General features: G+C 65.8%; 3 protein-coding genes across 12 annotated transcripts; 2 read left to right on the top strand and 1 right to left on the bottom strand.

The window, feature by feature from the left end:
* The first annotated feature begins 378 nt into the window (after positions 1 to 378).
* ARHGEF2 (Rho/Rac guanine nucleotide exchange factor 2) lies at positions 379 to 18,010 on the top strand. Of its 5 annotated transcripts, XM_054001236.1 has the most exons (26): positions 379 to 662; positions 885 to 1,041; positions 1,612 to 1,720; positions 1,891 to 1,936; positions 2,639 to 2,750; positions 10,077 to 10,227; positions 11,574 to 11,641; positions 11,753 to 11,816; positions 12,088 to 12,217; positions 12,297 to 12,406; positions 12,488 to 12,634; positions 13,081 to 13,331; positions 13,692 to 13,817; positions 14,084 to 14,201; positions 14,290 to 14,547; positions 14,766 to 14,842; positions 14,925 to 15,094; positions 15,285 to 15,352; positions 15,580 to 15,768; positions 15,938 to 16,039; positions 16,124 to 16,188; positions 16,274 to 16,315; positions 16,429 to 16,479; positions 16,712 to 17,104; positions 17,243 to 17,429; positions 17,523 to 18,010. In XM_054001236.1, exons 5-26 carry the CDS (start codon positions 2,733 to 2,735, stop codon positions 17,597 to 17,599), a joined length of 2,862 nt encoding a protein of 953 aa, XP_053857211.1. In that variant the 5' UTR covers positions 379 to 662; positions 885 to 1,041; positions 1,612 to 1,720; positions 1,891 to 1,936; positions 2,639 to 2,732; the 3' UTR covers positions 17,600 to 18,010. The 5 variants fall into 5 exon arrangements, with proteins under 5 accessions (XP_053857211.1, XP_053857213.1, XP_053857212.1 ...); XM_054001238.1 differs by lacking the exons at positions 379 to 662; positions 885 to 1,041; positions 1,612 to 1,720; positions 1,891 to 1,936; positions 2,639 to 2,750 and adding an exon at positions 5,851 to 5,944; XM_054001237.1 differs by lacking the exons at positions 379 to 662; positions 885 to 1,041; positions 1,612 to 1,720; positions 1,891 to 1,936; positions 2,639 to 2,750 and adding an exon at positions 8,863 to 9,073.
* A 1,057-nt stretch (positions 18,011 to 19,067) lies between these two features.
* Positions 19,068 to 23,203, top strand: ANKRD35 (ankyrin repeat domain 35). Of its 3 annotated transcripts, none has more exons than XM_054001241.1 (11): positions 19,068 to 19,315; positions 19,401 to 19,489; positions 19,725 to 19,789; positions 20,189 to 20,246; positions 20,334 to 20,404; positions 20,482 to 20,588; positions 20,801 to 20,958; positions 21,084 to 22,330; positions 22,751 to 22,840; positions 22,928 to 22,993; positions 23,099 to 23,203. In XM_054001241.1, the coding sequence occupies exons 1-11, from the start codon at positions 19,083 to 19,085 to the stop codon at positions 23,174 to 23,176; spliced, it is 2,262 nt and encodes a 753-aa protein (XP_053857216.1). In that variant the 5' UTR covers positions 19,068 to 19,082; the 3' UTR covers positions 23,177 to 23,203. The 3 variants fall into 3 exon arrangements, with proteins under 3 accessions (XP_053857216.1, XP_053857215.1, XP_053857217.1); XM_054001240.1 differs by having other exon boundaries at positions 21,081 to 22,330; XM_054001242.1 differs by lacking the exon at positions 22,751 to 22,840 and having other exon boundaries at positions 21,081 to 22,330.
* Positions 23,204 to 23,284: 81 nt separating this feature from the next.
* On the bottom strand, positions 23,285 to 25,127 carry NUDT17 (nudix hydrolase 17). 4 transcript variants are annotated; one of them, XM_054001244.1, is made up of 8 exons: positions 25,052 to 25,127; positions 24,768 to 24,890; positions 24,505 to 24,676; positions 24,377 to 24,402; positions 24,202 to 24,294; positions 24,015 to 24,113; positions 23,610 to 23,818; positions 23,285 to 23,504 (listed from the first exon to the last, which is right to left on the bottom strand). In XM_054001244.1, exons 1-8 carry the CDS (start codon positions 25,118 to 25,120, stop codon positions 23,339 to 23,341), a joined length of 957 nt encoding a protein of 318 aa, XP_053857219.1. In that variant the 5' UTR covers positions 25,121 to 25,127; the 3' UTR covers positions 23,285 to 23,338. The 4 variants fall into 4 exon arrangements, with proteins under 4 accessions (XP_053857219.1, XP_053857220.1, XP_053857221.1 ...); XM_054001245.1 differs by having other exon boundaries at positions 23,610 to 23,746; XM_054001246.1 differs by having other exon boundaries at positions 24,846 to 24,890.
* Positions 25,128 to 26,569: the final 1,442 nt, after the last annotated feature.

Here is a 26,569-nt window from a genome sequence, read left to right as displayed (position 1 = left end):
TTCCCATTCCCAATCCCAATCCCAATCCCAATCCCAATCCCATTCCCACTCCCATTCCCACACCTTTCCCCATTCTCATTCCCATTCCCACTCCACATCCCCCTTCCCAGCTGCTCTCATCCCAACCAAATTCCTGGCAGTTTAATGAGTAACCAGGAGAGCTCAGCCTCGGTGGGGAAGGGGGGCGGGGATTGAATGTCGCGGTCCCCCGCGGGTGTTGCGGACCCTCCGGCGCTGCGGGGACACGGCCGGGAACGGGAATGTCTCCCTGCTCCGGAGGGGGGAGCAGGGCTCAGCTGAGACCCCCCCCCCAAATTCATCTCCCGGCTGGGCTGGGCCCCTCCCCCGGCCCCTCCGCGCCCCCTTCCCACAGCGTCTGGCCCTGAGCGGCACCGGGAGCCCCCCCACGTCCTGGAGCCCCCCCAAGTCACCCCAGAGCCCTGCGGGGGGGTCCCCGCGGGGCTCCCGCCCCCGAGGCGCCGCTGTGTGTCCGTCCTGGAGCCTGGCACGGCCTGGGATGAGGAGGAGGAGGAGGAAGAGCGAATCCCCAGGGTGTCCCTGCGGAGATCTGGGACGCTTCGGAGCTCCCTGGACCCTTTCCGCCGGCACAGCTGGGAGCCGGGGAAGGACCCGCGGGGAATTCCAGGCTACGACCAGCTCAGGTAAGGGGGAACCCCGTGTCACCACCCCCCCCAACCCCGACCCCCAAATTCAGCGGGCTCGGGGATCTTCCTGTGTCCCCGAGCCCCCCAAACTGGGGGATTGGGATCCCCCGTGCATCCCTGCCTCTGTAGGGACACCCCGAAGTCCCTGCTCGCCCCTCGGGGACCAGTCCTGGTTTGGGGGTGTCCCCTCAGCTGATGGTCCCCGTGTCCCCCCCCCAGCGGGAGCCCCGAGCTCGGCTCCAGCTCGGAGCAGCTGGGGGGCCTCTGCCGGCGCCACCGGGACCCCCGGAGAGCCCCCCTGGTGCACAGCAACGACGAGCTGGACTCGCTGCTCTCGCAGGACGAGGAGGACGAGGCCGATGTGAGGCGGGCACAGGTGGGACCCTCCTGTCACCCCGGGGTCACCTGCCGCCCACCTGAGCTGGGGGAGGGGACAGGGGATGCCGGGGAGGGGAGCATTGCGAGAAAGTCGCATGCTGGTGGCTTTGCCATCCATGCTGGGTGGCTTTGTCATCGTCCTGGTGGCTTTGTCATCACCCCAAGTGGTTTTGTCATCACCCTGAGTGGCTTTGCCACCATTTGGGGCGAGCCTGTCATCACTTTGGGTGGCTTTGCCATCATCCCAGGTGGCTTTGTCATTGTCCTGGTGCTTTGCTGCTGCCCAGAGTGACTTTGCCATTGTCCTGAGAGACTTTGTCATCATCTTGAGTGGCTTTGCCACTGTCCTGGTGGCCTTGTCATTGTCCTTGCACCTTTGCCATCATCCTGGGTGGTTTTGCCATCACCACGATTGGCTTTGCCACCGTCCGGAGTCTCTTTGGGACCAGGACGCTCCTTCCCAGCCCTGTCCCCTGGGAGCAGCTTCCTTTTGGGGACCGATGTCGGGGAGGGACCCTGACGGGGCCGCTGAGGGTGGCGGTGCCACTGTCGCTGTCCCCACTGGCAGGAGGACGCGCGGAGGCTCCCGGCGCCTCGGGCCGGGCCCCGCTCCCGGGGCTGGTCCCGCTTCAAATCCGCGTCGCTCGGTGTCATCGCCAGTGTCCCCGGCGAGGAGGGTGAGTCTGTCCCCCGCGGGACCCTCGTGTCCCCCGGCGCTGTCCCCGCTCCGACCTCCCCGCTAACGACCCAAAATCGATGGCGCTGCCACCGCTGTTAATTATCACCCCCCTCCCACCCCCGGCAGCTCCTCGCGACCCTTTTTTAAAATTCCTTTTCCCTTTTCCAGCTGCCGAAATTCCCCCGTTCGCCTCCCAGCAGAGCCTGCTCAGCGGGTGAGTCCCCTCGTGTCCCCTCTCTGTCCTGTCCCCCTGCCTGGCCCCGCAGTGTCCTGTCCCCTCCCCGCGCCTGTCACAGCCCATTCCCGTCCTCATTAGGGCGGCTGTTCCCGGGAATCGTCACGCCGAGAGCCCCGCAGGGACAGGGACAGGGTTTGGGGACAGGAACAGGGATGGGGACACGCTGGATGGGGCTTTTCCCCCTTCAAAGGTGGCTCGTCCCCCTCTGAAGGTGATTTGTTCCCGTGCGAGGGCATCTTGTCCCCCCTGAGGGTGATTTATCTCCGAGGGTGGCTTGTCCCCCGCAGTGGGGATTTGTCCCCTCCAGTGGGGATTTGTCCCCTTCAGGGGGAATTTGTCCTCTCCAAGGAGGGTTTGTTCCCTTCCAAGGGTGGCTTTTGTCCCCCCCCCCGGGGGTGATTTGGCCCCTCCAAGGGCGCTTTGTCCCCCTCCGAGGGTGTCCCCAAGGAACCAGGACCCCCCAGGGCAGGGAGGACCCCCCCAAACCCAGGACCCCCTCCCCGCTCCCCAAATGGGGGGGCAGAGACACGGTGGGGGGGGGAGCGGAAGGGGACAGAGGGGGCTGGGGAGAGGGGACAGAGGGGGCTCTGTGGTGGCAGCGGGGAGGGGACACGCACGCTCCTCCCCGTTCCCGGCGGGGACAGAGCGGGATTGTCCAGCGGGATCCTCCTCCTGCAGCGCCGGGAGCCGCGAGCGGCTGGCGGGGGAGGCGGGGACCCCCCCTGGCCGGGAAGGGACCCCCCTGGATAGGACCCTCAGCTTCATCCGCAGGATGACCGGGAAGACAAAGGTAGGGAAAAACGGGAGCGGGGCGGGATCGGCTCCGCGGGCGCGGCGGGACAACGGGACAACGGGATAACGGGATGCGTTCATGGATGCTCCGCCGTGCCTCAGTTTCCCGTCTCCCGCCCGGCTCCGTCGCTCGCTCTTTGCCAGATTTCGCGATCTAAAAGAGAGGAAAACGCGGGGTGTGCTCAGGGAAGGGATCCCGAGCGGATCCCCCCCCCGCCCCATCCCAGCCTTTCCTGCGGCCGTCTCTTCCTCGGGAATGTTTTCCTCCTCCTCCTTCCCCTCCCATGCCTCAGTTTCCCATCTCCCGCTTGTTCCTGAGACGCTTTGGTAATTCGGGGGGGGGGTGTCGCGGGGGGTCCCCTCTTCCACACCCCCGTTTCGGGAGGCTCAGGAGGAGAAACTGAGGCACGAGGGGACACAACAGCCGGCGATAGCTTTGTCCCCGTGGCTGCCATCCCAGCCCGGTTTTGGGGGGCCAAACCTCACTCGGCCCCCCCGGGGCGGCCCCGATTTGCCGCCATGCGGAGCCGTTAATCCCTGACCTCCTCCTCCCGCTCCTCCTCCCGCTCTTCCCGCCGGATTAGCCGCCAGCTGTTCCCATCTGGGGGGGTCCCGCGTCCCCCCACGGCTCCAAATCCCGCCTGGAGCAGCCGCGGCATCCGGAACCGCCCGGCGGGATGGCCCTAGCCTCATCCCAGCATCGCAGCAGGGCCGGAACGGGCTGAAATCCGGCATTCGCTGGGATGTTTATTAGGATTACTTGATTATTTGTTTGGGGTTTTGTAGGGAAAAGGCGCCTGGAAGTCGGGGTGAGCTGGGTTGGGGGGGGGGCTCCGGTTCCGTTTCGGGATGGGGATAGGGGCGGGAAGGGATCGGTCAGCGGGACGTGGAGAAATAATTCTTCCCGAAACGGCTATTTCGGCAGAAGAAACAATAAAAGAAACAATAATCCCCTTTGAGGGGCTTCACCCGTGGGAACGGCTACCCCCGGGGTCCTGGGGGGTCCCCGCGTCACCCTCTGAGCCCAGGGCATCCGGGGGGGCTGCGGAGTCCCCAGATCCGGTACCGGGGATTCCCGGTGGGAGGTTCTGCCGAGGGGCCGGTGCTGGGGTGACTCCGGGGGTCCCCTGTGACCGGAACCCCCCCACCCCCACCCCGTTCTCACGGCTTCCCCTCGGCCTCCATGGGATTTTCCCGTGCGGATCCACGTGGGAAGCACCGCCGGACCCCCCACCTCGGTCTCCCCGGTGCATCCGGAGGCCTCTCCGGGGGTTTCCTCCGGTGGTTTTTGGGCTGTTTTGGGGGAACGGCCGGGAAGGGGAGAGGAGAAGCGAGTCCCGGCCCCGGGTGTGTCTGGGAGGAAATGAGGATCGGGAATGTGGGTGAAAGGGGGAGTCTGACCACGTCCTCCCCCACCCCCAGCTCCGGGGGCCCCCGAGGCTTTGATTCCACTTTGGTGACCAGGAGTTAATTAAAATGCGCAGTTTAATTAAAATCCAGCCTTGGCAGCCCGGGAAGGAGCCGGGAATGAGTCGGGAATGAGGTGGGAATGAGTCAGAAATGAGGCCCAGTCTTCCAGGGATCTGCTCCCAGGGATCTGCTCCCATCCTGGCCTTGGCACGGTGGATGTTTTCCGGGATCCCAACTTTTCCCCGGGAAAGGCCATCCCACCCTCCCAATGGTGCATCCCATCCCTCTCCCAGGGGATTTGTGGAGTTCCCCTTCCACGGTCGCTGTTTTCCACAGGGAAACCGAGGCAGCCGAGAACGGTGACGCCTCTCCAAGTGCACCGCAGCCTTTTCCTGGTTATTCATTAATCCCAGCGCTGGAGGTGTCGCTCCTGTCCCCGTCCCCTTGGAGCCGCCGGGATGGGAAATGCGGGATAAAAGGACATTTAATTCCTTTGCATCCCGGAACTGTGGGGAGTGGCTTTGTCCTTAGGCTCCCCAGGTGACACTTGGGGACTTTGGGATCCCCAAAAAGCCACAGCTGGCACCGGGAGTGTTATCTCAGACCGGGAGCGGGACTGATCTGATAAATCCTGGCTTATCGTGGTGGAGTTAATGTTCAACAGAGTGACACCAGCCCCGCTCCCGCTGCCAGGGCCTCTCCCAAGCCGCTGTTTTACCGGGGAAATGCAACATTTTCCTGAAATAGCACCTTTATCCCAACTTTCCATCCCCAGGGAAGCAGCAGCACCCGTGGAGGGGCTCTCCCGGGAAGGATCCAGCCTGGATTTGCTGCAGTTGGGAGCTAAAAGCCCCAAAATGGAGGAGAGCAGGTTTGGGATTGGTGTCACCCCCAAAACGGCGCTTTGGGGTTTGCAGGGCTCAGGGGCTTTGGGAGGGGTGGAATTCCATTTGGGATTTGCTGCTTCCTTTTGGGATTCCAGTCCTGGTGCCGCACGGGGATGGGACAGGGATGTTCCCAAAGCTCAGAGGTTTCCAGGGACTGTGTGAGGGGGGAAACTGAGGCATGAGAGAGGAAGGGCTGGACTTGGGGCCACATCCGGGCTGCTGGGGCCAGAGCAGGGGGGGCTCCGAGGGGCGATCCCGAGGGATGCTCTGCATGGTCCGAGGTGACTCCAGGGAGCGATTCCAAGGGATGCTGGGCAGTGATCAGGGATGAGTCTGGGGACCAATCCCGAGGGATGCCGATCTGGTGTGGCTGCAGGGGCTGATCCCTTGGGATGCTGGGACACAGATCCCTCGGGATGCTGGAACACGGATCCCTCAGGATGTTAGGACACAGATCCCTCGGGATGCTGGATTGCAGATCCCTTGGCGCGGTGGTCAGAGCTGGGGTCAGTCCAGACTCTGATCCCTCGGGATTCTTGGGAGCCGATGCCGGAGGAGGGCGTGGTGCCGATCCCGGGGGATGCCGATCCCGGGGTGACTCCGGGGTGCCGATCCCGGCTGGATCCCGGCTGGATCCCTGGGCTCCCGGCCGGCCCCGGGGACCCCGCGCGAACAAAGGCCCCGCGGGCAGCACGAGGCCGGCGGGCGGCGCGACCCGCCCCCGGGAGGGCGGGACCGACAGGGACCGGGAGCACCGGGAGGGACCGGGAAAGAGCCGGGAGGCACCGGGAGGGCACCGGGAGGGCACCGGGAGCACCGCGAGGGAGCCGGGAGCGCTCCCTGGATTATGTCCCGTATCGAGTCGCTGTCGCGAACCAGGAGCGATCGCGCCAAGGTGGGTCCCGGCGAGCGCAGCCCCCCCGAGGGGGGTCCCCCCCCTTTTCCAGCCCGTCTTGGGGTGGGGGCTCTTCCCTCCCTGATCCTGTTTGGGGGGGAGGGAGGGGTCACCCCATCCCTAAGGCCGATTTGGGGGGCCCTGCCCCAGGCGGCCGCGGGGATTTGGGGGTTTTTGGGGGGCGATGCTCGGGGTGTTTTGGGGGGGGGTTACGCGCTTCGGGGATCCCGATCGAAGGGGGCGGAGGGCGGGGAGGGGGGAAGGGCCCCCCCAGCTGCTCCCCATTGTGCATCGGGGGGTGCTGGCTGGTGCAAGGACCCCCTGCCCGCACCCCTCCCCCTCCGCAGCTACGGGGACCCCCGGGTGTCCCCCCCCAACTTCTCCGCCGCCCCAAACTTCGCCCCGACTCTTCCTCATCCTCCTTTCCGCCGGGGCCGAAGCTCCGGGTGACGCGATGATGAGGATGAGGAAGTCGCCTTCCCCTCCTGTCGGGCAGGGGAAGAAATTTTAGGGACCCCCCCTACACCACCTCAATTTTATCGCTTTTCATGGAGACAAAGCCCGGCGGGGAGTTCGGGGATGGGGAAACTGAGGCACGGGGAGCTCCGGGAGCGTGTCCGCGGCTCCGACCCCCGTGACCGGGGGTGCGGGGGGGGGGGCCCGAGCATGTGGCAATGCCGGCGTGGCGAAACGCTGGGCGGGGGGGGCTCGGCGGGGGGGACCCGCGGGGCTTTGTGTGCCCGCCGTGCTCGGGCAAGGCCGTGCTGCGGGGGGGGCAATGCTCTGTGCCCCCCCCGGGACCTCAGTTTACCCCAAAACGGGGACTTTTGGGGGGAGGGCGGGACCCCGGAGCCACCGCTCCCCCCGCCCCGACCGCGCTTGGATGCTCTGAGTTGATCCCTGCGGGCAGCGGGGGGGGGGGGGGGGGGTGGGAGGTGCCCCACCCCGGAATGGGGTTTGGGGAGCACAGGGGGCGGTTTGGGGGGGCTGAGGGGGCGGTTTTGAGGGGGGCCGGGGGTGGTTTTGTGCAAGGGGGAAGTGGCTGTTGGTCCCCGCGCCGCCCGGGGCGGGGGGGAAATGGTGGTTTTTTGTTTAAAGAAAGTTTCGTCCGAGGCGTTTTCGCCCCACCCAGGGCCGGGGAGGTGTCGGGGGGTCGGGGTAATACCCCCCGCGGAGGGGGCAGCCCCCAAGGGATCCCCAAAGGCAGTGGGACCCCGTCTGGGAGGGGACATTCGGGGACCCCCCCTTTTCCTCGCCACCCCCGCGGCTTTCCGGGGGGATCCCCACCTGCCTTTGGGGCGAGGGTCCTGGCAGCGACCCCCCCCCACCCTCGCCGGAGCCCCCCAAAACAGCTCAGGGGCGTCCCGCTAGCCCAGATCTCCCCTCCGCAGCTGCGCCCCTAAATCCGAGGGCTTCAAACCTCCGAGGGGGCAAATTGGGGTTCAAGGGGACTGGGGGTGGTTTTTTTTGGGGGGGTAGGCACTGCTGGGAGTCCCCCGGTGTTTCCCGTCCCGGCCCAGCGGGGTCTTTGTTGCCTCGGCTTTGTTCGCCGCCGGGGCGGCAGGAGGGGGGGGCTGTCCCCAAAAAGCGGGGGGACCGTCCCCGAAAACTGGAGAACTGCCCCCAAAAAGGAGAAGTCTCCTCCCCGGCAGCTCCGTGACGCCGTTTCGGGGTTCAGCTCACTCAAAGCTCTGTGGGTTTTGGGGTGGGGGCTCCCCCCTTCACGCCCCATGCCGCTTTTAGGGTGGGGGTGGCCGCGAAGGGTCTGACAGCACCCCAAAAACTCTTCCCGAGCTCCGCGCGGAGTTTTCGGGTGCGGAGGGGCTCCGGGCCGGAACAGGAACCCAAAAACCCCCGTCTCTATTTAAAGCGCTGAAACTTCCTCCGCCCCCAGCGCCGGAGGGGGGGTGAGGGGGGGGTCGGAAGTGCGGGGACCCCAAAATTCCCCGCAAGGAGCAGCCGCGTGTCCCGGCACCCCGGTTTGTGCGGCGGGGTTGGGGTTCTGGGGGAGGAGGGGGGGGTCTTTGTGTTTGGGTCTCCACTGCTCGGGGGTTTTGCGGGGCGCGGGAGGGGCGCGGCCGCTCCTCTTCCCCCCCCGGGGTTTTTAGGGGTTCGTGTCCCGCGTGGGGTGCACTCAGACCCTCCCAAATTTGCGGTGGTTCCCCCCACCCTGCAGAAGGGGGGATGCGGGACCCCCCCAAAATTCTCCCAGGGTGATTTTTGGGGTTGTGCGGGTGTGACCCCCCCCTCCCCTGAGGGTTTTGGTCGGGGGGGTCCCGGGCCGGACGAGGGTTGGGGCGGGCAGGAAGCGGCGGCGGCTCCCGCTTTTGTCTGGCGCGATTCTGTTTCCTTCGCGGCGGGGGGGGGGGGCCCAAAACAGGGAGGAAAACACGGAAATCTGCAAGGGAGAAAAGCGGGGAAACAGGGGAAAAAAGTCAGGGGGAAAAAGGAGAAAAACGGTCCTAAAAAAAAAAAATAGAGATTAAAAATTGGTGGGGAAAAAAGCAGAGAAAAAAGGAAGATAGGATGTAATAGAGGGAAAATTAACAGGGGGAAAAAGAGAGGGGAACGCAGTAAAGATGGAAAATCAGCTAAAAAGGAAAATGCAGTAAGAAGGGGGAAATAAGCATAAAAAAGGAAAACCAGTAAAAAAGGGGGAAGGTGGAAAAAAGGGGAGAATGATAAAAGAGGGAAGAAAATCGGGGTGGAAAAGGAAAGAAAAGCAGAAAGATAAAGGAAAGAAAGTGGAGGGAAGGAAAGGGAAAAATAGGGGGGAAAGGGCAAAAAGAATAAAAGGGAAGCAAAGCAAAAAGCAAAAAATGAAAGAAAAATAAAAGCAAGTAAATAAAGGGAGGGAAAGAAAAAAGAAAATAAAAGAAATCATAAAAAAACGGAGGAAAATAAAAGAAAAACAAACAAAACCGGCGGAGAAAAAGGGAAAATCAAAGGAAAACAAACAAGCGGGCGGGAACAATCGCGCGCGGGGCGGATGTTGCTGCCGATGTCGCGGCCGGAGGCGCCGCCGGGGTCGGGGGGGCGCCGGGGCTCGAGGGGTCCGGGATGTGCTGCTGCTCCTGCGCCCCGTTCCCGGTGGACGGGGAGGCGGAGGGACCCCTGAGCCGAGAGCGGGTGAGCCCCCCGCGCCCCCCGGGGACGCGGGGTGACACTGGGGTCCCGATCCCCGTCACTGGGGGGTCCCACTGGTGTCTCAGTCCCGCTCCGAGGGATCCCTCTCCTGATCTGCGGGGTCCCAAAGGTGCCCATGGGGTCCCACTCCTGTCCCTGTTCTTCCTCCCCTCCCTCTCTCCCCTCCAGGCTCCCCCCGGGAGCCCCTCAGCCTCTCTCCAGCCCTCGGGGGGGGGGGGTCGGGAGCAGGGACGGACACCAGGACCCCCTTCGGCATCGGGATGGGGGAGTGGGAAGGGGAACTGGGGGGTCCCAAAGCGCAGCCGTTTTGGGCGGCAGTTGGTTGGCGCCCCAAGTGCCCTGACCCGCCGGTGCCAGGCACAGCCGGGGCCACGGGGGTGTTGAGGGGGGGCACAAAGGCCTCTCTGTGCCCGTGGGGGTACGGGGAGGGGGGGTCCGAACGAGCACGGGGACACTCGGGGTGACACCGACTCGCTCCCCATTTCCGTGGGGGAAACCCAAGCCAAACCACCCCCCACCCCAGACCATCCCCGTGGGAGCTCAGCTGGCTCCCGACCCCCCCCGTTTTGTGGGGCAAAAAGGGTGAAACCCCCCGGATTGTCTAAAAATAGGTGGTGAGGGGTGCAGGACGATGTCCCCAACCCCCACGGGGCAGCGTCACCCCCTGGCTGCGCCCCCGCACCCCGTCCCCATTGGGGCTGATGCCGGGGGGGCCGTGCCGGGGCGGGGGGGAATCTCTCCCGCAGCCTCCGGTTGCCGTGGAGATGGGATGCTGGGAAGCGGCAGCGAGCGCAGGGAGCGGGGTGGTCTCTCCCCGTCCTCTGGGCTCCCCAGCGACCCCCCGGGAGCCGCGGGGGACCGGCCTCTCCCGCAGCCCGCCCGGCTCCCCGCAGCCATGAGCCGCGTCCCAAGGCCGGCGGGGGCAGCCGCGGGGCGGCCGCGGTGCCGCAGCCCCGTCAGGCGTCCGGTGCCGCTGTCCGGGCAGGGCAAGGACAAGGAGAGGATGAAGGAGGGCAAGGAGAAGGACGCGCGTTACACCAACGGGCACCTCTTCACCACCATCTCCGTGTCTGGCATGACCATGTGCTTCGCCTGCAACAAGAGCATCACAGCCAAGGAAGCGCTCGTGTGCCCCAGTGAGTGCCTGGTGGGGATCCGGGAGGGATCTGGGAGGGATATTCCAGCTGGATGTGCCCCCAGGGGGTTGCCAGGGGCAATTTGCCATGGGGAATGTGCCAGGGCAAGGGTGACACGGTGACATCGCTGGGGTGGCTTTGACAGGGTAGGTTTGATGGGGTGGCTTTGCCAGGTTGGCTTTTCCACGGCAGGATTGCTACAGTGGCTTTGCTGCAGTGGCTTTGCCAGGGTGGCATTGCTGGGATGGCATTGCCAGGGTGGGTTTGATGGGGTGGTTTGCCAGGTTGGCTTTTCCAGGGCAGGATTTGATGGGGTGGCTTTGCCAGGGTGAATTTGATGGGGTGGCTTTGCCAGAGTGGCTTTTCCAGAGTGGAGTTGCCAGGGTAGCATTGCTGCAGTGGTTTTTTTGGGATGGCTCCTCTGGGGTGTCTTTTCCATCATGGTTTTGCCAGGGTGGCAGGGCTGGGGTAAATATGATGGGATGGCTTTTCCAGGTTGGCTCTGTCAGGGTAGAAATGCCAGGGTGGCTTTTCCAGGATGGAATTTCTGGGGTGGCTTTGCTGCAGTGGCTTTGCCAGGGTGGAATTGGTGGGGTGGCTTTGCCAGGGTGGAATTGGTGGAATAGAATTGCTAGGATGGATTTTCTGGGGTGGCTTTCTCATGGTGGCTTTGCCAGGATGACATTTCTGTGGTGGCTTGGCCAGGGTGGCATTGCTGCAGTGACTTTTCCAGCGTGGAGTTGCCAGGGTGGCTTTTTCTGGGATGGCTTTTCCATGGCGGCTTTGCCGGGGTGGCTTTGCCGCAGTGGCTTTTCTGAGGAGGCTTTTTTTGGGATGACTTTTTTTGGGGTGGCTTTGCTGGGGCGGAATTGCTGGGGTGGCTTTGCCAGATTGGATTTGCCGCAGTGGCTTTGTCAGGGCGGCTTTTTTGGCATGGCTTTTTTTTGGGGTGGCCTTGCCAGGATGACTGTGCCACAGTGGCTTTTCCAAGATGCCTTTTCTGGGGTGCCTTTTCCCCAGTGGCTTTGCCACATGGGCACCACAGTGCCCGTTCCCAGAGCCCAGTTCCTGCTGGGTTTGTTGCCTGGAGCAGGAGATGGTTTCTCCACGCTGGCACATCCCAACTCCCTGGCACTGGTGGCCCTGGGCTGGTGCTGGTGGCCCTGGTCTGGCGCAGTGCCCTCGGGGTTGGGGCAGCTGCTCCCTGGCAGCTGCAGCTCCGGGAGATCCGCATCCACCCGCATTCCCACCACATCTGCTCCCGTCGCTCTGCCAGGATCCGGGGGAGGAGGAGGGGTGGCAGGAGGGTCCCCGTGGCCTCTCCGTCAACTCTCTGTGTCCCCCAGCCTGCAATGTCACCATCCACAACCGCTGCAAGGACACCCTGCCCAACTGCACCAAAGTGAAGCAGAAGGTGAGCGCAGTGACACGAGCGGGTGAGGGATTCGTGGGGAATGAGGGAAGGAAGGGGGGGATGCGGGAATTGGGGACACGCGAGGACAGTGACGCTTCCGCTCCCCCGCAGCAGCAGAAGGCGGCACTGCTGAAGAACAGCTCAGCCCTGCAGTCGGTGTCCCTGCGCAACAAGAGTGAGTGGGGGGAGCTTCCCTTCCCTTCCCTTCCCTTCCCTTCCCTTCCCTTCCCTTCCCTTCCCTTCCCTTCCCTTCCCTTCCCTTCCCTTCCCTTCCCTTCCCTTCCCTTCCCTTCCCTTCCCTTCCCTTCCCTTCCCTTCCCTTCCCTTCCCTTCCCTTCCCTTCCCTTCCCTTCCCTTCCCTTCCCTTCCCTTCCCTTCATCCCTGCACAGCCTGGGGGGGTGACAGGGGGGTCCCAACACCGACCCCCCGCTGTCCCCCCCCCCAGATGTCACCCGGGAGCGCCCCAATTCTGCCATCTACCCCTCGGAGAGCTTCCGGCAGACACTGCTGGGGCCCCGCCGTGGCCGCCCCTCCTTGTCCCTCTCCAAGAGCGTCTCCACCACCAACATCTCGGGGTAAGGGCAGGAAACAAGGGGGACAGGGGAATCCGGGGGTGTCCCCAGCATCCCCATCACGTCCCACCCCTTCCCCCAGGACGTTCAACGATGACTCTCCCCTGGGCATCCGGCGGATCCTGTCCCAGTCCACGGATTCCCTCAACATGCGCAACCGGACGCTCTCGGTGGAGTCATTGATTGATGAAGGTGGAGACACTGCAGGGATGCGAGGACGCGGCGGGGGTGGGGGCACACGGGGACCCCATATCCCACCAATGTCACCTGCAGGCCCTGACGTCATCCTGAGCCAGCTGCTGAGCGATTTGGAGGCGGATGGGAAGGAGTTCGAGGCGGATTCCTGGAGCCTGGCAGTGGATAACAGCTTCCTGCAGCAGCACCGCATGGACGTCATGAAGCGACAGGATGTCATCTACGGTGAGGGGACATGGGGACAGGGGACACGGGGTCAGGCATGGGACACAGGGATGCAGGTCAGGGATAAAGGCACGGGGAATGTGAGGACAGGAGAGGGATACAGGGTGGGGCAGACGCGAGGATGGGGATGCAGAGATGGAGGACATGGGGACAGGACAGGGGACACAGGAAGAGCCTGGAGAAGCGGGAATGGGGACAAAGGGACAGGACAGAGGATGCAGGGACAGGGATGCAGTCATGAGGACACAGGGCCAGGCTGGGGGGCTGTCCCTGGGGTCCTGCTCCCTCTGTGCTTTTGCTAGGGTGCTGTTCCTGTCCCTGGGGGTGCTGTCCCTGTCCCTGGGCTGTGTCCCTGTCCCTGAGGGTGTGGCCCTGTTCCTGGGGGTGCTGTCCCTGTCCCTGGGCTGTGTCCCTGTCCCCGTGGTGACCGCGCCATGCCCCCGCAGAGCTGATGCAGACGGAGCTGCACCACGTGCGGACGCTGAAGATCATGGGCGCCCTGTTCCGCAGGGCGATGCTGGAGGAGCTGCAGCTGGACCCCGGCACCGTCCAGCGCATCTTCCCCTGCCTTGATGAGCTCAGCCACATCCACGAGCGCTTCCTGGCCCAGCTCCTGGAGCGGCGCCGGGAATCGCTGGCCCAGGACAGCAACAAGAACTTCGTCATCGACCGCCTCGGTGACATCCTCGTCACCCAGGTGGGCAGGGGGACCGGAAAATCAGGATATGGGGGATGGGATACAGGGGGATGAGGCTTTTGGGGGATAGGGGGATAGCAGGGGACCTGGGAAACAAAGAATGGGTTACCAGGAAACCAGAATGCTTTGGAGTGGGGATGCCAACATCCTCGTCACCCAGATGGGCAGGGGGACTGGAAAATCAGGATATGGGGGATGGGATACAGGGGGATGAGGGTTTTGGGGGTTATGGGGATAGCGGGGGACCTGGGAGACAGAGAATGGGTTACCAGGAAACCAGGACGCTTTGGAGTGGGGATGCCCAGGGATGGCAGGGGGGGACGCACTCACTGATGTCCCCTGGTCGTTCCCGCCGCCAAGTTCTCGGGCCCGAGCGCGGAGCAGCTGCGCAAAGCCTACGCCGAGTTCTGCAGCAAGCACACCAAGGCACTCAAGGAGTACAAGGACCTGCTGGCCCGGGACAAGCGCTTCCAGCAGTTCATCCGGGTGGGCTCCGTGGGGACCCCAGGCTGGGGATCGAGGTCTCCATCCTCTGCAGGGAGCCCCGGGATGGGGGTTGGGGTCCCCCTGCGCGTTCCAGGCTTTGTGCCCCAGTGGAAAACCCTTCTTTCAGCTCTGTGCCTCAGTTTCCCCAACTTGTGTCCCTCCCTCACTGAGCTCTGGGGGTCTCTGCTTTGGGGGGGTCACTGATGGAGGGGGGGGTCTCTGCTTTTGGGGGGCCCTGCTGACAATGTGTCCCCCCTGTCCCCCAGCGGGTGACACGGTCCCCCCTCCTCCGCCGCCACGGCGTCCCCGAGTGCATCCTGCTGGTGACGCAGCGCATCACCAAGTACCCAGTGCTCATCGAGCGCATCCTTAAGAATTCCAAAGGTACCGGGGTGGGTGGGAAGGGGCTGGGACCCGGCGCGTTGTGGGGCGGGGCTGGAATTCTAGCTTCCCTCCCCTCCCCGGCTCGCAGACAACGAAGGGGACTGCGCGGACCTGTCGCGGGCGCTGCGGTTGGTGAAGGAGCTGCTCTCGGCCGTGGACGAGGAGGTTCACGCGTGGGAGCTCCGCGGGCGCCTCTGGGACGTTTTCCGGCGCGTGGATCCCCGCGCCAAGGTGCCGCTGCTCTGGGACAACCACCCCGGAGCCTTCGGGAGGGACGAGCTGCTCCGCAGGAAGCTGGTGCACAGCGGGGGGATGCTCTGGAAAACGGCGGCTGGCCGCTTCAAAGGTGGGAAGTGGGGGGGAAAAAAAGGGATTGGGGGACGTCCAGAGAGTGGGGGATACTGGGGAAGCTGTCATGGAATGGAGGTCCCAAGAGATAGGGGATGCCCGTGGAGCAGGATGCTGGCAGAGCCCCTCTTTGCCATGGCTGAATTTGGGGTCAGCCCTGGGACTCGGGGGGTGCTCAGCAAGGTGAACCCCCCCACTCACCCCGGCTCATCCCAGACGTCCTGGTGCTGCTGATGACGGACGTGCTGGTGTTCCTGCAAGAGAAGGACCAGAAATACACCTTCCCCATGCTGGTGAGCTGCCCCCTCCTCATCCCCACCCTCACTGGTGCTCTGGAGCATCATTCCCCATTCCTGGTGCTCCCCAATCCTGCAGGACAAGCCGGCTGTCATCTCCCTGCAAAACCTGATCGTGCGGGACATTGCCAACCAGGAGAAGGGGATGTTCCTGATCAGCGCGGCCCCGCCCGAGATGTACGAGGTGCACGCGGCTTCCCGGGATGACCGCAACCACTGGATGAAGGTCATTCAGCAGGCCGTCAGCCTGTGAGTGTCCTCGGGAATTTGGGGACAGCCGGGAAACCCCCAGGATGTCTGGAAATCACTGGGGGGCCCATGGTTACAGGGTGGGTGGTGGTGGTGCTTGGATCTGGAGGGGAGAAGGGGATGGGTGTGGGGTGGTGGGGCTGGGGGGGTCCTGGCTCTGACCCCCCCCCCCCAATCCTGGCCCTCCCAGCTGTCCAAGCCGCCAGGATTTTCCCCTGATTGAGACGGAGACTGAAGCGTCTTTGCGGAAGCTGAAAGGTGGGGGCTCATCCCTGTTCCTTCCATCCCATCCCATCCCATCCCATCCCACCCCATCCCATCCTGTGTATCCCATCCCATCGATCCCATCTCATTCCATGGATCCCATCCCATCCCATGGATCCCACCCCATCCCATCCCATCCCACTTATCCCATCCCATCCCATGGATCCCATCCCACCCCACCCCATTCCCGCTGACCCCCAATTCCCACTGCCCCTCTCCAGAGCGGATGGAGCAGCAGGACCGTCAGATCGCGGCACTGCTGGAGGACAAGGTTGGGATTTTTGCCGACATGCTGGCGCTGGGCAGCGGCTGCTCCGAGCCCACCCCAGCCCCCCGCGGGACCCCCTTCCCAGGGGACCCCGCCCGGGGACCCCGCGGGGACGTGCTGCTGCACGACGCCATCCGGGAAGGTACGGGAGCTCCGGGATGGGGTGATCCAGGGTGAGAAGGGGAGGTACGGGGTGTTCTGGGGTGGAATGGAGACTTCCAGATGCTCCCAGATGTTCTGGGATGCTCCAGGATAGAGATGCTCAGGATGGGGAAACTGAGGCAGGACTCACACTGCCCTTTCCCCCACAGTGGAGTGCCTGAAGGAGATTTTCACGGGATGCACCCGGGATCGGGATCAGAACCAGAACAACCCCCCCGAGGCCGAGAGCTGCACCAGCCCCAGCGCCAGCAGTAAGGGGATAACACGGGGAGGGCTTGCTAGGTTGGGGGGGACCCCCGGGACCCCCTTGGGGCTCACCCACCCTTCCCCTGCAGACGGTGACTCCGGCAGCATCAATGGCTCCTTGGAATTCCGGGTGGATCCAGATGCTGGGCAGCGGGTGAGTTGGGGAGGGGGCACAGGGGGACAGCTGGGGACCCACGGCCCACACTGGGACCCTCAATGTCCCTGCACTCTCTCTGCAGGACGGGAATGGGAACCAGGTCCCGCCGAGGGGATCCCAGGAGGTGAGGAAAGGGTTTTGGGGTGGGGCATGGTGCCCACCCCACGGTGCCTCAGTGTCCCCCCCCGATGTGGCATTCGGGGTTCACCCCCCCCCCTCAAATCTTGTCCCACACAGGAGATCAACCAGCGCCTGGTGAACCTGTACGGGCTCCTGCTGCGGCTCCAGGTGGGACAGGGGGACAGGGAGCGGGGACGAGGGGGTACCCCTGCCCAAATCCATCCTACTCCCTGTCCTCTTTCTCCCCCTTTTCCCCCCTTTGTCCCCTTCCCATTCCCCTCTTTCCCCTCATTGCCCCCTGCTCCCTTTTGCCCTATTCCCCCTTTTTTCCCCCTTTTTTTATCCTCTTTTCCCCCTTTCCCCCCACTCCCGTGTGCCCCTGACCCCGCTCCCCCCGCAGGTCCAGCTGACCCACCAGGAGGTGCTGCTGGAGCTGCAGCTGCCGGAGGGGCTGCAGCGGCCGCGGCCCCGCCGGGGCTCCCAGCCGGCCGTGCCGGTAACCGGGGGCGCGGAGCCGGGCCCCGGGGCGGAGCTGGCGCTGCTGCAGCGGCAGCACGGGCTGGTGCAGGAGGAGCTGAGCCGCTGCCGGCAGCTGTGCCAGGAGCGGGCGCAGGAGGCGGCGGCGCTGGAGTCGCGGCTGCGGGACAGCGAACGGGAGCGGTCCCGGTTGGAACGGGAGCTGCAGGAGGCGCGGGGTGCGCCGGCGGGGCCGCGGGGCCGGCGGGCGGCGGAGCCCCGGCGCAGGAGCCTCCCGGCCGGGGACGCACTGTACCTGAGCTTCACCCCCCCGCAGGTGAGCACGGGGGTACCGGGGGCACCGGGAGTGGGCGGGCTCGGCACGGCCCGGGGAGGGAGGGATGGGGTGGCTGTGACACGAGTGGGGGGCGCAGGGGCTCGGGCCTGACCCCCCATCTCTGTTCCCACCCGGCAGCTGAGCCACGGCAGCCCCCCCCCCGGCCTCCCGTACCACCCCCCCGCCTTCCCCAGCCCTCGGGACGAGCTGGAATTCCGGGGAACCGACCCCGAACGGCTGCAGGAGGGTGAGGACTCCCTGGACGTGCTCCTGGAGGACGAGGGGGGCTTGGGGAGCCGCCACTCCCCCCCCGCCAGCCCCCGAGGTGGGTCCCTGATTTGAGCGGGGGGTACAGATCCCACCATGGGGTCCCGATTTTATTTTGGGCGGGGGCGTTAACCTGGAGTTTTTTCCGTAGATTTCCTGAGGATGCAGGATATTCCCGAGGAGGTGGAGAACAGCCAGGAGCTGAAGGAGGGCGACGGGGACAGTTAGGGACCCCCGCAGCCCCCCCAGCCCCCCACGATTCCCCCCAGGACACGCCGGGGGCTGGATCCAGCTGCCGGGAGCATTGGGAAAAGCGGGATGGGGATGCTGCTATTCCCACGGGAGCCTTATGGGAATGGGGGGGTCCAGTCGCCCCCTCCCCTACTCCAGCCCGGGGGGGGGGCAGGGGTGACATTGTGTCCCTCCTCTTCCCGCTGGGATTTATTTATTTATTTGGATGTTTTGGGGTGCAGGAGGTGACCCGGGAGGGGGGTGAACCTCCCGTTCCTGGGTCAGCGGTGACAGTGACCCCCCCCCCATGGTGTCGGGGGGCTGCCCAAGGGTGGGGCGGGGAGGGATGGGGTCCCCGCGGATTAACTGTAAAAACAAAGGACAAAAGAAATGAAAAATATTAAAAAAAAAAAAAAAAAAATTTGGAAAATCCTGAAAATGAAGAGTTTGGAGCCAAAATGAAGGGGATGGGGGGGAGGTATGGGCCGGCTGGGACGGGAGTCTCTCATCAGTGCAGTGAGGGTGGGATCTCAGCCGGGGGTCTCAGCCCTGCACTGAGCGTCCGGGGTCTCAGTCGGTGGTGGGGGGGGGGTCCTTCAGCCGGGGGGGGTCTGGGCCGGGGGGCGATGGGGCCGGGTTTGGGGCGCACCCGCAGGGTGGGGCCGTTCCCGGGGCGGTGCCGGACCCGCCTGGCCGGGTGTGGGACCGGGCGCGGGGCGGGGCGGGGCGGGCGGAGGACGCGGCCCCGAAGCGGCGGCTCCCGGGGGTCCCGCAGCGAGGAGGGGGTCGGGGGACCGGGAGCTTCCGCGGCGGGGGTGCCGGGGGTCCCGGCCATGAAGAGGATGTTCTCCTGCTCCAGCTCGCAGGTGACGGTGAGTCCCCGGAGGGAACAGGGGACCCGTGCCGGCTGCGATCCCAATCCCGATCCCAATCCCGATGCCCGCCCTGATCCCAGCCCGCTGCGGACTGCGACTGCCCCTAGTGCCAGCCCCGATGCTGCCTCAGTCCCGACCCCAATCCAGCTCCCAGATGTAATTCCACTCCCAGCGCCAATGCTGGTCCCGATCCTGGCTGCAATTCCTGTCCCAGCCCCAATCCCAATCCCAGTTCTGATGCTGGTCCCGATGCCACCTGCAATCCGAGCCCCATTCCCAGCCTCCAACCCCAATCCCAGCCCCAATCTTGACCCGAATCCAGCCCCCAGCCCCGCTGCAGGTCCCTCAGCCCATCCCTGCTCCCAGTCCTAGTCCCGGTTCCCGTTCCCAGACCCTGGTCCCGGTCCCTCGTCTCGTTTCCAGTCCCTGGTCCCGGTACCGGTGCCACCCCCGCCCGGTGCCACGCTGGAGCCCAGCCCGGCTCGGTGGCACTCGCCAAACCAGCCGGGCGGGCACAGGCCGGGACACGCTCCAGCCCCTCCGCCCCCTCCGGGGATCCGGCATCCCTCACGGAACCCCAAGGGGTGGGGAAACTGAGGCAGGAGATGCGTGGGGGGGACCCACACTGGGGGGTCCTGTCGCGGGGTGGGGGGTCCCATCCAGGGTTTGGGGTCCTGTGCTGGATTTGGGGTCCCACCCCCCCGCAGATGGAGAGCTGGACGCGGCAGGACCAGAAGCTCCTGGAAGCGGTGACACGTGGGGACGTGGCCCGGGTGGCCACGCTGGCCGCCCGAAAGGCAGCCCGCCCCGCCAAGCTCAACGCCAGGGGACAGTCCGCGTATGTCACCCCCGGGGGGACACGGGGAGGGCTCGGTGGGTCCGGGGGGGGGCCACAGGGGTCACGGCCACCTCTCGCCCCCCAGGCTCCACCTGGCCGCGGCCGGGGGTCTCACCGAGTGCCTGACGCTGCTGCTGGAGCACGGAGCCCCCGTCAACGAGACGAACGATGACGGTAGGGACACCTTGGGGACACCTTGGGGAGAACCTGGGGACACCCAGGCAGGTCCCTGTGTCACCTCTGGAGGAGTCCAGACCTGCACCCCAAGGCAGGGACCCCTGGGAGCACCCTGGGGAGTGTCCCCAAGGTGGGGGTGTCCCCTGATGGAGCGGGGTGTCCCCTGGGGGTGTCCCTTAGGGGAGTGGGGTCTCCCCTGGGGATGTCCCCAGCACCTGTCCTGTCCCCACAGGCAGCACCGCCCTGCACTTGGCTACCATCGCCTGTCAGCCCCAGTGCGTGAAGGTGCTGCTGCAGGTACGGAGAGGGGTGGGAACAAGGTGGGAGTGGGATGAGAACGGGATGGGAGTGGGAATTGGGATGGGATGGGAACAGGATGGGAATGGGAACTGGAATGGGATGGGAATGGGAACTGGAATGGATGGGAGAGGAATGGGAATGGGATGGCAGTGGGAATTGGAATGGGATGGGAACAGGAATTGGAATGGGATGGGAATGGGAACTGGAATGGGATGGAGCTGGGGGAGAAAACAGGGATGGAGATCAGGATAGAGACAGGGATAAGGACACAGATGGGGATGCAGAGGAGGATGAGGATGGAGGTGGGGATGGGGACAAAGACAAGGATGAGGATGGGAACAGGGCTGGGATGGCGGTGCCAGTGCCATTCCCGTTCCCTTCCTGCTGTCCCCCCAGCACGGAGCCAACGAGCGCCATGTGGATGGGCAGAACCGGACTCCGCTGCACTGGGCCGGTGAGGGGGGGGACATGGGGACGCCCCGGGACGTGGGGGACACCAGAGGTCCCCCAGAGGCCCTGCAGTGACACCGCCCCCCTGTAGCCTCCTCGGGCTGCGCCTCCAGCGTCCTCCTGCTCTGCGACCACGAGGCCCCACTGGATGTCCCCGACACTGTGAGTGGGGACAGGGGGACAGCAGGAGGTGACAGGGGACAGCAAGGGTTGATGGTCACCCCACATGTCCCCCCCAGCATGGCCAGACCCCCCTGATGCTGGCAGCACAGGGCAACCACGTGGCCGTTTGTGCCCAGCTCCTGCGGCGTGGGGCCGAGCCCGGGCTGGTCGACAGGGATGGCAGGTGGGTGACAGGGGACACTGGGGACACTGGGATGTCCTGTCACCGGTCTGTGGTGTCCCCAAGTGTGTCACCACTGTGGGGAAGGGATGGGGGTCACCTGTGCCACCGTGTTGCTGTGTCACGGTGCCATCTTGCCACTGGTGTGCCACCCCCTGCCATTGTTCACTGTTTCCTTGTGTCCCCGTGTCCTCTGTGTCACATCCCCGGCTCAGGACAGCGCTGGAGCTGGCCCTGGCTCACAGCAGCCTGGAAGTGGCCGAGCTGCTGCAGGGCCACAAGAGGGACAAGGACACTGGGAATGTCACTGGGAATGTCACCAGGAAGGCCCCAAGCTGGGCTCTCCAGAAGGTCCCGCACTGCAGGAGGAGAGGTGAGACCTCCTCGAGCCCCTCCAAAAAAAGGAAAAAATGGAGGGGAAATGGGAAAACAACGGAGGGAAATTGGAAAAAATAGGGGAAAATTGGGAAAAGGGGATTGTGTTTTTCCCTCCAGCAGAGAATGGTGCTGGACAGGTGGGAATCCTGGGTGAGGAGGAGGAGGCTGAGGAGCAGCGGGAGGGACGCGCTGCTCGGCGGCTGCGGGAGGAGTTGGCGAGGAAGACTCTGGAATGCCAGTGGCTGGAGGAAGCCGCCGAGGGCATCCGGCGGCGGCTGCGGGAGCTCGTGCGGCTCCTGCCGGGACGGGATACGGGTGAGGATGAGGAGGATGACGGCGCCTGCCTGGAGCTCCTGGCCCGGCGCGTGGCAGAGCTGAGGAAGAGGACGAGGGACGAAGAGTGGGAAGGAGGACAAGGCAGCGCCGAGGCTCCGGTGCTGATCCCGTTCCTGGCCTGGCTGGGAGAGGAGTGCTCCAAAATGCGGCAAGCGAAGGCTGGCGCCTTCTCCCGGAGCCAGGAGCTGCGTCGGGAAGCAGAGGATTCCCTCCGGGACGAGGCTGTGCGCTGGAGCGCGGCTGCCTGGGAGCAGCTGGCGGCAGGGCTGGAGCAAGCGCTGGACCACCAGGACCAGATCCATGCCAGGATGCTCCAGGGATCCCAAATCCTCCTGGAAAAGCTCCGGCGGGAGCCGGCGGCAGTGTGCCAGTGCATGGTGAACGGCACGGAGACGGCTCCGGGCGGGAAGAGCCGGGAGGAGATCCCGAGGGAGGGCGGGAGAATGGAGAAGGAGCTGCTGGAGCTGCGGGAGGGCAACGGGAAGCTCCTGGTGGAGCTGGCGCGGCTGGGCCGGGAGCGGGAGCGGCTGCAGCAGGAGCTGCGGGAGCTGCGGGATCCGGGGAAGAGGGACGAGGCATGGCGGCTGCGCCGGGAGCTGCGGGCGCTGCGGGACGGGGTGGGAGCGCGGGTGCAGGAGGCGGGAGGCGACGCCGGGGCCGGAATTCTCCGGGACCTGCACCGGCGGCTAGACGCGCTGGTGCGGTCCCAGCACGAGGCCCTGCAGCTCATCACGGAGATGGAGGGAGAGGCCGGAGAAACTCCCGGGAGCGACGGGGAGGGCGGGATACCGGCAGAACGGGGAGTGGCGGTGGGTGCCGACGTGCCGCAGGGCCCAGAGCGCGGCACCGCCGATGTCCCATCGGGGTCTGAGGTGGAGCGGTGGCGGGAGGCGGCGGCGGCGGCCGAGGCGCGGGCGGCTGGGCGGGAGCGGGAGCTGCGGGAGACGGCGGAGGGGCTGGAGCGCAGCCTGGCAGCGCTGCGGGAACGCGCAGCTCGGCTGGAGCGCGCCTGCCGCGACAAGGACGAGAAGGTGAGGGACAGGCTGGGAACAGGGACGGGACCTTCCCAGCACCAGTCCCATTCCCGTCATCATCCTCCTTCCATCCTCGTCCTCACTGCCGACCCCTTCCCATCTTCCTCTTCTTCCTATATCCATCCCCACGTCCCTCCCATCCCCATCCCCTTCCCAGTCCTCTTTCCATCATCATCATCATCATCATCATCATCATCATCGTCATCATCATCCCTTTCCCACCGTTGTTCCCATGATCATCTGCATCCCCATCCCCTTCCCATCCCTATCCTCATCCTATTCCATCTCCCAGGCCCATTTGGGGGGACCTCGGGGAGTGAGGGGGGAACTGAGCGGGACCTTGAGGGCTGACAGGGACCAAGGGGGCTCCCCCCCACCAGTCCCCCAAATCTGACCCTGACTTTGCCCCCCCACCAGCTGAAGCAGCTGCTGGCGGAGACGGAGAAACTCTCGGCCGAGGTGTTGGGGCTGCGGGGCCGGAGCGCCCGGCTCCAGCTCCAGCTGGAGGTGGGGACAGCGCCCGGTGTCACACCGTGTCACCCTTTGTAATTCTTGTCACTCTGAGTCACCCAGTGTCACCCTGTGCCCTCCCAGGTCCAGCAGAAGCAGCACCGGGACACCGTGGCCGTGTACCGGAGCCACCTTCTCCAGGCTGCCCAGGTGGGACTCCCTGGCCCCGGGTCTCTGGGGGGGGGTGGGGGCACAGTTTTGGGTGCCGGGCACCCAGGTGGGATCCCGGGAAAAGCCACACTTCCTCCTCCACAGGGATTCATGGACGAGGGTGTCCACGCCGCGCTGCTGCGAATCCTGCGGGCCGAGGCGGGAGCGGGGCCGTGGCATTAAACTGGGAAACTGCGGCACACGCGTGGCGTGGCTCCCACTCCGTGTCCCATTCCGTGCCCCCATCCCTGCTCCATTCCCCTGGAATCCACCTGAAACCACAGAAACCCATTCCTGGCGTCTCCACGGCCCCACTCCGACACGGACTGGGATCCTGCTGGAAATTTATTTCTGCTGCCCCTGGCCGGGCCCTGCCCGCCACCTCCCCAGCGCGAATTTGGTGCCAGTGCTGACGCGCTCCAGGTCGGGGCCGTGGGCTGGGGCCCGACGCAGGAGGATCCCGGTGGGAATCTGGGAGCTCCGGAAGCCGTGGGCGCTCAGCTCTGTGATCCTGGGACAGGGAACGGGGTCAGGGATGGGGCCATGAGGAGGCTGGACAGCCCCAGGTGTTTCCCAGCCTCGTGTCGCTGTCCCCACGGTGCCAAGGGTGTCTCACCCCACAGTGGCCGGCAGCTCTCCAGGGGATGATCTCGATCCCTCGGCTCCATCCTCGGTGGCAGCGATGGCCTCCAGGACTGGAGGCTCCAGCCAGGCCACGGCACTGACCTCACACGGGCTCAGACACAACCGGGCCTGGGCATGGATCCCCGTGGAGGGAGGGACCCCCATGGGGGGGGAACCCCAACCTCGATAGGGACCTCCAACCTTGGAGGGACCCCAACCTCAGGGGGGACACCCCAGCCATGGAGGGACCCCCACCCTCAGAGAGACCCACCTCCAGAGAGGGACTGCAACACCAAGAGGGGCCCCCCACCCATGGAGGGACCCCCTCGGAGGTGCCCCCACCCATGGAGGTGCCCCCCACCCATGGAGGGGCCCCACCCATGGAGGTGCCCCCCACCTGCAGCTGCTGTCGGGGCTCGGCCGAGCGCAGCCCCAAGTAGGCGACGATGTGGTGGCAGCGCGGTGGCCCCCAGCTGAGTGAGGGGGGGAACAGGGACTGTGGGGAGCAGGGGTGAACCGTGGGGCAGGGTGGACACCTGGGGATGTCACCCCCTGCCCAACCCCGGGTGCGGGGTGGTCATTACCTCCCAGAGGCCCAGCAGGTTCCACGAGAAGGTCCCGGGCTCCAGGTGCAGCCCTGTCTCCTCGGCCAGTTCCCGCAGCCCTGCGGCTACCAGCTGGGGGTTCGGGGTGTCAGGGGATACCTGTGTCCCCGTACTCACCTGGGCACCCCCTGCCCTCCCCACGGTATCACCTCACCTCTTCTCCTGGCTCCAAGTGCCCACCTGTGTGGGGGGACAGGGGTCAGAGGACCCCAAAACACCTGCCCCCACCTGAGTGAGGGGTCAGGTGACCTCAGAGCTCCTGTCCCCCGTCCTCGCACTCACCTGGTGGCACCCAAACGTTGGGGAAGTGGCGCAGGGTCGTGGCTCGGCGGGTCAGCAGGACGTGGCCGCAGGCAGCCTCCAGCAGCACGGCCACTGCTGCGGCCACCCCCGGCTGTCCCTCCCGGTCACCCGGCGTGGCCCCTCCCAGCTTGGCGGGGCAGAAGGGGGGTCTCTGCGGGGACAGGGGACATCAGGGGTGCGGTGGCTCCCCGGGGGGACGCGGTGGCACCCGGGGAAACACCGGGGCTGGTGGCCCCGCGCACCTTGAGGACGGTAACGGTGGAGCCGGGGAAGGGGACATCGGAGATGAGGAAGTGGCCGTGCTCCAGCCCGCAGCTCACCAGGGCCACGTCCATGTGCGCGGGGCAGAACACGCCGGTGACACTCTGCGGGGACACCGCGGCCGCCGTCACCGCACCGCGACGGCCTCGACGCTGCAGCGGCCGCTCCCCCTCCCCTGCACTGTGGCCCCCCCCATTCCCCCATAGTCCCCAGCCCCCTCACCGTCCCCAATCCCCCCCAATCCCCCCCGGTCCCCCCCCCGGACCTGCCCGAACGCCGCCGCCCCCCCCGCCCCCGCGCGCCGCGCGTGCACGAGCACGCGCGCGCTCGCCATGTCGGGGGCGGGGCCTCTATAAGAAGGGGCGGGGCCTGACGCGTTCCGGGGGCGGGACCTCACCCGCGCCGGCGATTGCGCCCCCTGCAGGGCCACCGGGAAAGGCCCCGCCCACGGGCGATGACCGGAGAGCGGGGACAGTTCTGTGTCCCCCGTGTGCTGCGTGTGTCCCCCGTGTGTCCTGTGTGCGCCCTTTGTGTTGCCATGTCCCATGTCGCCCTGTGTGCTGCATGCCCACGTCCTGTCTCTGTCGCCATGCGTCCTGTGGTCCTGTGTCCTCTGTGTGTCCGTGCCCTGTGTGTCCCCCGTGCTCTGTGTGTCCCCCGTGTCCTGCGTGTGTCCCCCCCTTGTCCTGTGTGTGTCTTCGTTTGTCTTGTGCATGCCCGCTGTGTCCCCATGTGTGTCCATGTCCTCCGCGTTCCCGCACTGGCCACACTGTCACCTGCCGTGGCTACCCCTGGGGATGCTGCCACCCCTCAGGGGGACGCGATCAACACTCCGGGGACACCGCGGTGTCCCCAGGGCTGCCACCATCGGTCCGGGGACATCGCCCCCTTCGGTCCCCGAGCGGTGCCGTTCCAGGCCATGCCAGCAGGTGTCACCCCCTGCCCGCCCCCTCGGGACCCCCGGCACCCCCCCCCCCCCCCCCCCCGCGAGTCTCGGGGTGTCCCCAGCGTCCTCCACCCCTGACATGTCCCCAGGGGTCCCCTCTGCGCCCCGGAGCAGCCGATAACACTTGGGAACCGGAGCCTGAGCGGGACATCGGGGGCAGTTCCCAGTATGTCCCAGTAACTCCCAGTAGCTCTCGGTCGCCACTTGGGCGAGGCAAGTGGCCACACTTTGGTGCAGGTGACAGGTCACCGCTCTGGGGAGAGAGGGGGGACACACGGGTGGCCGCCACACCGCACACGCGTGTGCGGGGGGGGGGGTCTCACGCCGACAGCTGCACGCGGGAGCGCGCACCGACAAGGGGGAGGGGGGGGTCACAGCCGTGCCCGCGCACACGCGCGTGCAAACCCCCCCCACCCCTCGGCAGTTAATGAGGATCATCTCATTAACGGGGATTAACGCCTATCTATAGGGTGGCCGCGGGGGGAGTCCCGCGGCGGGGGCCGTGGAGTCCCACGGGGGTCCCCGGTCCCGCCCCCGGCCCCGCTCCGGCCGGTGCCCGGTCCCGGCCCGTTCCGGGGCGGAGCCGCTCGGGACCGAGCGGGGAGCGGAGCCGGTACCGAGCGCCGAGGGGTCGGGAGGGGCGGGGGTTGGGGGATGTTGGGGCAGGGAGTGGTGGAGAGTTGGGACAGGGTGGGTTTAGGGTGGCTTTGGGGTGTAGGTTGGGTGTTGTGGGGTGCTGTATGGGGCCATGGAGTGTCGTGTTGGGGGGGGTTGGGGTATTTTAGGGCTTTGGGTGGGACGCTGACTGTTGTGAGGGTGCTGGGGTGTTGGGGGGTG

The sequence above is a fragment of the Vidua macroura genome, chromosome 29, assembly GCF_024509145.1.
Source record: "Vidua macroura isolate BioBank_ID:100142 chromosome 29, ASM2450914v1, whole genome shotgun sequence".
In the NCBI taxonomy this organism is placed as follows: Eukaryota; Metazoa; Chordata; class Aves; order Passeriformes; family Viduidae; genus Vidua; species Vidua macroura.
The sequence above is the reverse complement of the archived record's forward strand: the minus strand, read 5'-3'. Positions and strand labels throughout refer to the sequence as shown.

What these genes read in the sequence shown, in the direction of transcription:
- ARHGEF2 (XM_054001234.1), top strand. Translation starts at nt 9,861, where the DNA reads ATGCTGGGAAGCGGCAGCGAGCGCAGGGAGCGGGGTGGTCTCTCCCCG. An exon ending in GGTGTCCCTGCGCAACAAGA is followed by an intron (nt 11,817 to 12,087) that starts GTGAGTGGGGGG and finishes CCCCCCCCCCAG; the next exon opens with ATGTCACCCGGGAGCGCCCC. An exon ending in GCACGACGCCATCCGGGAAG is followed by an intron (nt 15,769 to 15,937) that starts GTACGGGAGCTC and finishes TTTCCCCCACAG; the next exon opens with TGGAGTGCCTGAAGGAGATT.
- ANKRD35 (XM_054001240.1), top strand. Translation starts at nt 19,083, where the DNA reads ATGCGTGGGGGGGACCCACACTGGGGGGTCCTGTCGCGGGGTGGGGGG. An exon ending in CACTGGATGTCCCCGACACT is followed by an intron (nt 20,405 to 20,481) that starts GTGAGTGGGGAC and finishes TGTCCCCCCCAG; the next exon opens with CATGGCCAGACCCCCCTGAT. An exon ending in CCCGCACTGCAGGAGGAGAG is followed by an intron (nt 20,959 to 21,080) that starts GTGAGACCTCCT and finishes TTTTCCCTCCAG; the next exon opens with CAGAGAATGGTGCTGGACAG.
- NUDT17 (XM_054001244.1), bottom strand. Translation starts at nt 25,120, where the DNA reads ATGGCGAGCGCGCGCGTGCTCGTGCACGCGCGGCGCGCGGGGGCGGGG. An exon ending in CAACGTTTGGGTGCCACCAG is followed by an intron (nt 24,403 to 24,504) that starts GTGAGTGCGAGG and finishes CCCCCCACACAG; the next exon opens with GTGGGCACTTGGAGCCAGGA. An exon ending in AGCCCCGACAGCAGCTGCAG is followed by an intron (nt 23,819 to 24,014) that starts GTGGGGGGCACC and finishes GGTCCCTCCAAG; the next exon opens with GTTGGAGGTCCCTATCGAGG.